This window comes from Oncorhynchus mykiss, chromosome 10, assembly GCF_013265735.2.
Source record: "Oncorhynchus mykiss isolate Arlee chromosome 10, USDA_OmykA_1.1, whole genome shotgun sequence".
NCBI lineage: Eukaryota > Metazoa > Chordata > Actinopteri > Salmoniformes > Salmonidae > Oncorhynchus > Oncorhynchus mykiss.
Window position 1 is genome coordinate 35,362,541 of NC_048574.1, and position 9,700 is coordinate 35,372,240.

Consider the following 9,700-nt stretch of genomic DNA (forward strand, 5'->3'; position numbering starts at 1 on the left):
TGTTCTCTGTTTTCTTTATCCTTAGTAAATATTGCATTAGATATACACTACCGTTCAAAAGTTTGGGGTCACTTAGAAATGTCCTTGTTTTTGAAAGAAAATAAAAAATAAAATAAAATTGATCCGAAATACAGGTTAGACATTGTTAATGTTATAAATAACTATTGTAGCTGGAAACAGCAGATCATTTTTTTCAAACTTCATTTCTCAAAACAAAAATAGACTGACGAGTTTCAGAAGAAAGTTCTTTGTTTCTGGCCATTTTTAGCACATAATCGCAATAATCGCATAACCCACAAATGCTGATGCTCCAGATACTCAACTATTCTAAAGAAAGACAGTTTTATTGCTTCTTTAATCAGGACAACAGTTTTCAGCTGTGCTAACATAATTGCAAAAGGGTTTTCTAATGATCAATTAGCCTTTTAAAATTATAAACTTGGATTGGCTAACACAACGTGTCATTGGAACACATGGTTGCTGATAATGGGCCTCTAAATGCCATGTACTGTAGATATTCCATAAAAAATCAGCAGTTTCCAGCTACAATTGTCATTTACAACATTAACAATGTCTACACATGTATTTCTGATTAATTTGATGTTATTTTAATGGACAAAAAATGTGCTATTCTTTCAAAAACAAGGACATTTGTAAGTGACCCTAAACATTTCAACGGTAGTGTACATTTTTGGTTAACTTGATGAAAGATGATTCATGTCTCTTTTGGTTTTGTTGGTCATACTTGCTGTAGTCCGATATTTTGGGCCAGACTATGAACTATGTTTAGGGTACTTCATGTTCATGCATTGCCAAAACTTGCCAGAAGTGAACATGGGTAGTACAGTAGTAGCTAGCTAGCTAGAACATCCAAGAAGGAACATTTATAACTCCCGTGGGGTACGGAAATGTTCAGCCTATGTAGTTAATGTATAACTACAATATACATTTGTTAAGCCATCCAATTTCGAGTTGATAGCAAGCAAGCCAAAGTTATTAGCGGGCTGACTTTCTATGGGCTGAACAATGCTAGCTAGAGTTAGATGTGCTAGCTAACGTTAGTTGCTACTTGCTAGCCACAAGATCGTAATGTTTAACAGGTTGCAGTTGTCTAATATGTCACTTGTTTTAGTGTAGAAGGGTTGTTATAACATGATTTATGCATCCTATTCATGATGGGTGGGGTCCAGTGGCAACTCCCTCTGTGCAAGGGATCAATTATCCCAGGCACACAGGCAGGTTTGGCACCCTCGGCCAGAGATTTTGGGGTCTGTGGTTCTTGGCATCTGAGAGGTCCAATCTCGGGAATAGAGGTTTACCTCCGAACGTGATTGCTACTATTCGTCCACATTGACGCTGTATAAGAGGCAGGCATTGGAGCTGGCATATAGCAGCAAGGGGCAAGTGTTATCTATTGATGTACACGCCCACTCCACCAGGGTCTGGCAGCGTCTTGTGTTATTTTAAGGGTTGACTATAGGAGATATTTGAGATGCGGCGAGTTGGCCATCACCACACACTTTTGTGAGGTTTTATCACTTTGATGTCACTGCTCCCAGTGTGCTCACAGCTGGGACAGGGGAAAGTGACTAGGCACCATGACTTGTGCGCAATACCCACACTGTCTCATCTTGCGGGGTCAGGTCTGGGTGGTCTGCGATGCTCTGTTTCATTTTAGTATCTGGTGCGTGATTCTTTTTACCCATAGTATGTTGTACCGAAGTTGACTGAAAGGGAACATAACACATAACGTTATGACTTTAACTACTGTTACTTGAAGGAGGGAAACAAGGTACAAAACATGTTTGCCACCACACTGCCCGTTCCTGTGCTTGGTGAAGAGAGGTATTGAATTGAAGGAATTAATCTGAGCCTCACGCTTATCACTTGTGGAAGGCGGAGCTTCCAGCAAGGTGTGGATTTCATTGGCCTTTTTTAGATTTTCAATCCTTCAACTAAAGTCGCGAGAGTGCAACTCCCCATAGTATGTTGTATCTCGTTTCCCTCCCTCGGGGAACTGTAGTTATAGTCATGACATTATGATTTCAGTCTTGGGGGTGTGGTTTGATGTGGCAGTTACCGATGTTTGTCCCCCATGAGACACCGTAGGATCAAAGCCAGTATCACTTACTCAAAATAGTCAGAATGAATCTAAAATAATTTAAGAAATATGTGTGATGGATGTTATGTTTGTGCTTTTCTAATAACCAATTTCTTTGTTCTGTGTTTGTGCATTTCCGTGTTCAAGCAAGTGACTGTTTGAACTTGCCTGGGAGGAATCCTCACTATCAGTATCTACAATTTGGCAGTATGCCAAGAATCTTGTTTTGAGGACGAAAGGGATATCTCAGTTTCAAGGTCTCAGCTTGGAGAGAAGAAGCCTGGAGAGGTATTGGTCTGTCACATGCATGAACCAGTTTTGGTCGGTCACATGAATGATAATAAATGTTAATGATTAATTGATTATGAATGAGGAATAAGCTGAATCACGCAAATGTAGTTTGTCTTTGTAAGCAATATACAGTGCCTTGCGAAAGTATTCGGCCCCCTTGAACTTTGCGACCTTTTGCCACATTTCAGGCTTCAAGCATAAAGATATAAAACTGTATTTTTTTGTGAAGAATCAACAACAAGTGGGACACAATCATGAAGTGGAACGACATTTATTGGATATTTCAAACTTTTTTAACAAATCAAAAACTGACAAATTGGGCGTGCAAAATTATTCCCTTGAAACTCCTGTCCTTGAAATTCTAGGACAGGGGTTATATCACGTTTGAAGGTAAGACCCAGGTGCAGATAATGTCGAAGTAACAAAAGTTTATTAATTCGAACATGGGCAGGCAAAGGTACAGGACGGCAGGCAGGCTCAGGTCAGGCAGAGGTCGGTAATCCAGAATAGTGGGGCAAAGGTACCGGATGGCAGGCAGGCTCAGGGAAGGGCAGGCAGAGGTTGGTAGTCCAGATTAGAGGGCAAAGGTACAGGATGGTAGGCAGGCTCAGGGTCAGGGCAGGCAGAAAGGACAAAACCGGGAAAACTAGAAACCAGGAACATAGACAAGGCAGGCGCAAGGGGAAAACCACTGGTAGGTTTGAGGAACAAAATGAACAGGCAACAGACAAACAGAGAACACAGGTATAAATACACATGGGATAATTGGGAAGATGGGTGACACCTGGAGAGGGGTGGAGGCAAGCACAAAGACAGATGAAACAGATCAGGGTGAGACAGGTTCACAAACTTTTTTGGCCAACGACCCTATTTTGATATCTGAAAATTCACCGACCCCAGCCATTTGAAAATTATGTAATTAACCGCAATGTTTACTTTTTGAATTGGGGTCATTGCAGTCAATTTCAAAACATTCAAACAGTATTTCTGATTGTATTCTAAACTCACCATCATATACTTTTAATGTGGGGCAATTACAGTCAATTTCAAATTAGTCTGACAATTTCTCTTATCTCACCATCACTAATAAGATGGGTGTCCTTGATGCATGTTGCTTCGGCGCTTCTCTAAATCAGGGGGTGTGGTCAACAGTGCGCACCTCATCTCTCCTGTCACATCCAACCTGGATTGATTTGTTTTTAATGCAGGCGAGAGTACTGAATCAGTGCATTGAATAAATGCTCGGAGGGAGATGGCATAGTATTCCCTTTTAGTCAAGAACCAAAATTCCTTTATTGTGACCAATGAATGTGTTGTCTGCAGTATTTGGTCACATGACAGCTTGATCAGCTGTTCAATTTAATTTACTCATCTATAGAATTATTTTGTATTTCCCGTGCATCCTTGCGTTCAGTTCGTTCAGTTTCCCAAATATGTCTGTTACATAGGCAAGGAGACACATTTTATTTTCAAACCGCTAGTTTGGGAACCACTGTTCTAGGAGAGCTCCATAAGCTTCTTCTTCTTTGGTGGGGTTTTAAGGTGGACTACATCATGAAAAGTTGTATTGCCTGTGAGGCCTGTGAGGGCGGAACATTCGTTGCCAGGATAGTGGGCATTAGATCTGCACTATCGTTTAAGATTGATGTGCCTAGCCAGTAATACACTAGTGTCCCCCGTGGACCTGCTCATAAATAAAGTATCCTCCATTCAGGCTGCAAAGGCATTATTTTCCTCTTTAACTAGCTTTAATGACGTGCCATCTGAAAAGAAATGTGTGCTGTCTTATTAATAAAACAAAAATGTCCATCACCATTTTCTGATAACTTAGTATGTTACACACCACGTTCAGCTAAGGGTAAGTTGTCCGAAATCCCGAAAATTGTGGTGGAAGATTGTGTTTTATTAAGACAGTACACATTTTTTTCCCAGACGGCCTGCAATTTTAAGCTAGTTAAAGTGGAAAATCATGCCTTTGCTGCCTGAATGGAAGATGCTTTATGTACAAGCTGGTCCACGGGGGACAGGAGAGTATTACCGGCTGTGCACATCAATCATAAACAATAGTGCAGATCTAGCACCCACTATCAGCTGCCTAGGCTAAATGCCTCTGCTGTAAATTCCCTGAGCCCCAAAAATACACCTGGCCGCACTAGCGTTGATTCCTATTTTCTCTGATTTTCTCTGTTTATGCTGTGCAGTTTGTAATCACTGCCATAAACAATACAAAGTCCACCTTCTTAACATGCAACATGTCAGGGTCCCTCTGTTGGCATGGAACATTCACTAATGTCTCTAATCCAGGGGTCTCTAACAGGTCGATTGCGAACTACCAGTAGTTTAAATTAAATTGGAATTACACTCAAAAATCTATTTGTTTGTTTTCTTCCAGACAAAAAAAAAAACTATATTCTGATGTGATTTAACCATTGAAATGTACTTAAAACATCCAATTGAGTTGTTTCTTTATGAACAATTATAATTTCGAGATTGACATTTTTTTTCTTCTCAAAACAGGAGAACCTAATTTGGGAAAATATTAAAAAGAATCTGCAAAAAAAATCACTGATTTTATAGGAGCCCCTTAGTTGTTTATTAACCATTATTTGACCAGGTATATTAACAGAAAACATAGTGCACTACTTCCTCTTGTACACCAAGGACCAGGGGAAGAGTTGCAGGGCAGAGGAGCTAGAAAACAATGAGTAGCTTGTGACATGTACATTTGTTTAAAGTAGCTCTCATGCTAGAAAAGTTTGGAGACCCCTGCTCTAACCCTGCTACCTATGCCTCTTCAACGTCACTCCCTTCTTTCACTCTTGTCATTTCCTCCGGATAGGAGACATGCTGGACAGCCCTTATTCTTGCCACCTTTGCTTCCTTCACCCTAACAGGACAATCTCCAGAAGCCTGCCAGATAGCGGCTTAAATACTTTTCTAGCCCCAATGCATTTTGTATTATATTTATAATGTAAGTCTTAATTTTAAATTATTTATTCATTAGGCTTATAAAAATACTGAGCATAATAGTTGCGTTACTGGTAAATCCAAACCAGAAAGATACCACCCTCTCCATGAACAGATGAGTGCCTGTGCAGTTAAAACACCCTCAATCAGGCGTGCACATCCCATTAGGCCTACCTGCTACTCCACCACTCTGTCCCGAGAGAGAATCTCAGACAAAGATGAGATGCAAGATAATGTTCATGTTAAACAAAGCAAACAAATATTTGAAACAGTACTAAATATAGAGGATTCTACATTTCTTTGTACTGTCAGGTCCATAATTATTGGCACCCTTGATAAATATGAGCAAACAATACTGTATCAAATAAATAATACAAATACTGAGCTATGTCACATGCTCAACATTGTTCTAAAATTACATTTTTTTATACTAATACAATTGCTCAGAGAAAGAGATATTGTTTAACAAGTAATAAAATAAATCTGATACGATAGGGGTCATAATTATTGGCACCCGTTTCAGTACTCCAGCACCCTCCCTTTGAGAGGATAACGACACTGAGCCTTTTTGTGGGGAACACATTGAGAGGTCTCTTAGACCATTCTTCCATACAGAATCTTTCCAGATCTTTGTCTATCCTTTGTCTGTGCTTATGGACTACCCTCTTCAATTCAAGCCACAGGTTTTCAATGGGGTTCAAGTCTGGAGACTGAGTTAGCCATTCCAACATTTTGATTCTGTGCTCAATTTAAAAAAATGGTGGATGTTTTTGTGTACTTGGGGTTATTGTCTTACTGAAAGATCCACTTGTGGCCAAGGCAACCAGGTGTTTGGCTAAAATGTCCTGGTACTTGGTAAAGTTCATGATGCCGTTGACCTTAACAAGGGCCACAGGACCAGTGGAAGCAAAATAGCCCCATAACATCAAAGATGCACCTCCATATTTAACGTAGGTATGAGGTACTTTCTGCATATGCTTCCGTTTTTGACGCCGAAGCCACCAATGGTGTGTGTGGCCAAAGAGCTCTATTTTCATGTCATCTGACGATAGCACCAGCTGGAGTTTTATAAACGGCAATGGCACACGGCTTGGAACCGCTGCTATGGTCAGATGACATGAAAATAGAGCTCTTCGGCCACGCACACCAGTGGTGGGTTTTTACTCATCTTCATCAAGGGTGCCAATAATTATGGACCTGACTGTAAATGCTTTTCTCCACAAAACCCTAGGCTTAGTTTTATCACATGCCTTATTACCGGTAAATGTGTATTATCACAGAGAAGATACTTTTAAGGAGACATAACGTGACTTCTGAATTGATCCTAAATGTGTATTTTCTTTGCTATAAAACCCCTCCAAAAAACTCAGGATTAAAGGGAAAATCTGCAAAACAAAGAATAACAAAGCGGACACCCTGCCACTTAATTATTAAATAGCTGAGGGATGGGGCTGGGCTGGAGAAATGTAACCATTCTCGCATTCATAGAGAGATAGTTAACCATGTTTTTATACAGTGTTTGCTTACAATGGAATTGTTTATACAGCGTTTGTTTACAATGGCATTGTTCACAAACAATGTGGTAAAACAAGCTTATATTTGGGGTTCTGATGGGGTAAGACAGTTGAACTAAGCTCATGAGGCATTTATAAGTTATATTCAAGAGTGAGTGGATATTAACAATGCCTAGCGGATATCTACATAGCCCTTGCACAGTTTTCACATTTTGCTGCCTTAAAATTCAATCTAAAAAGGGATTCAATTGGATTTGTTTCCTACTTACAGTATTTACACAACCTACATTATAGACATGTTTCTTTATTAATAAAAGCAAAGTTTGAATATGGCTGTCCATCAATGATTCCCAACCAAATGTACTGAGCTTGTGCATTTTGACAAAAACAATGGATGTAGCAATCACAGATTGCCCCTCTATGCTTTATAAGCTCTTCCAAACAAGAGTGGTGAATACCATTATAGCACCACAATATAACAGAACAGCTTTTTTAACCATCCACTCCTCACAGGAGAGCTGTATCACTAATACATGCATTTATTACATTGTTTCCCAGTGTATTTATCATCCCACTCCGCCACCACCATCATCTAAGCCGTGAGGATGGCGGTGATACTATTAGATACAAAGTAGGATATGTTATTTCTTGGGGGGTGTTACAAACAGAAAACTGCAACAAATAAATACGAAGGTAGTCAGACACACAGTTAAGTCATGGAAGGAAGTCCACAGAATCCAAGGTCAAGTGGAGGGACATAAGAAGAAAGACCATACATGCGGATGTGATGTCTTCATGTGTGATTGATCAGAAACAATCTAGTAATTATTCAGTTGTCTTTAGAAATGAGAAACACAGCACCTGAAAATAAAATAATAGATTAGTAAGTGCACATATTCAAAAATGAAAGTGTGTCCCACTATTTAATACATTTACTTGATGTGGAACTGTTGAAATATAGACTTACAAGAATCCCTTTCCACAGCCCAGTGGTCCAAAGAACATCTCTGTTGGCAGGCAAAGTTTTCGGCAGACTCCACTCAGGGTGGGGCAAGAGAAGGGAAATGATGCAGCCTCATCCTCCACAACTTAAGATCGAACCAAAAGGAGTACAAATTGGAATCAATAAAACAATAGAAACCTAAGAAAAACATATGGCATATACTGTATATACCAATGCAGAGATATAACCATTTCATTTAGCAGTGCTATTTTCATAAGACATGTAAACACAAATGTAATCCAAACTTACCATTAAGCAATAGGAAAACCAGGAGCACCAAAGTGACCATACGTTGACAAGACATTCTGGTGGCTGAAGAAGATGATGTTGCTACTCCAATGACTTTGACACGGAATTCAACTTTTTAGTCATGGCCTGTTTTGTATGTTGGTCTTGAGGGAGGAGTGACTTTAATAGGGAACACTATGGTCACTGTGAGAACCTCAGGATGGAATTATGTGGATGTCTGAATAGACATACTGTTCCTAATCACATTAGTAAAACTGCTTCACTGCAAAGGGTAGGCTGCTCATGATGCAGTAGTGTCACGGTATCCGCGAGCAACATTTTTTTTCACCTAATCTCAAACTCGTGCTTTAGTCCTTATGTTAATCATTTCCAGGGAATGTTTTTCTCTCTGTGAGAGACAGTCATGTTAGCCAGACTACTGGATAGGATGTGTTGTTTGTATAAAATGTACTTTGCTCATTCTATATTGTCATGACGTTGCCCTCTTTGGGTACAGCAAGCCCATCCCCCTCTCCCTGACTCCCCTGCCTCCTTCAACTAGGCTGCTGTGGTTAGAGAGAGGTCGTAAATTCCTGAGAAGACCCTGCCTCATGGCCACACAGTATAGAGAGAGAGTGAAGTTTCATAGAGAACAAAGGAATTTCTTCCAACTCACAGAACTGGAGGTCCGAACAAATTTCATGTTCCGGAGAAGGTATAAAAGATCGGTGAAGAATCCAGCTACGAACTGGTCCGTTTGTTACATTTTGGGGAAGCTCATGGGAGACGGTGCAGCTACATTACCATAATGCTGTTTATATAACAGCCTCAGATATGAGGTTTACATCTAATTGTTGTATAATGTGAATGAGTGAGTATGATACTGTTTGTAAAATTGTGTAATATGATTTTGGACTGTTTAATGAAGGAAATTCCAATTCCAATTGAGTTTAACTAAATCAGAGGACCGCCCCTGAGCCCAGTTAGGGTCAAGCATCCTGGGACAGTCCCTTTTCTGCAATTCCAAATAAAACCCAACTTTGAGAAATTCTCAACCAGACCATGTTTCTCTTAATCACGGGAGTACCAAGGTTGCAGACCATTGCTGAATCTTTTAACCATACCACGTGGTTAAACTCTTAGACTATCGATACCGACAGAATAAGAACAAGTCTTTGATATTAATTACTAGTCTGCAGCTAGGAATTCGGTATCATTGAACGCGAAGAACGACAACCGCCGAAACATCCATTCTATAACAAAACGAATGAATGTCACTCTGAACTATACACTCTAACCACAACAGAGAGAGAGAGAGGGAGAGAGACGGACAATTCTACAAAAGAAACAACTTTTCAACAGCGATCAAGACGACACACTGAGCGTAAATATATATATTGATTGCAATTGTTCCCGATTGAGTGAGCGTTAATGTGCAAAGGATTAGCATTTCAATTGTTATAATTATCACTCTGTAGTGACCTCTCAGCTGACTCCCCCTTTTGTCCACCAAGCCGCGATGCCGGTTTAGCCCACTAGGGCACATTCCCCTATCATTTCTTGTAACCATATTTACCTTGTTTGTTTGATTATGCA

General features: G+C 40.0%; 1 protein-coding gene across 1 annotated transcript; it reads right to left on the minus strand.

Moving 5' to 3' along the window:
* Window positions 1-7,573: 7,573 nt before the first annotated feature.
* On the minus strand, window positions 7,574-8,190 carry defbl1 (defensin, beta-like 1). Its single transcript, NM_001124434.1, is given in 3 exon segments — window positions 7,574-7,734; window positions 7,841-7,961; window positions 8,126-8,190. Coding segments are annotated over 3 exon segments (198 nt in total). The 5' UTR covers window positions 8,181-8,190; the 3' UTR covers window positions 7,574-7,712.
* Between the last annotated feature and the right edge of the window lie 1,510 nt (window positions 8,191-9,700).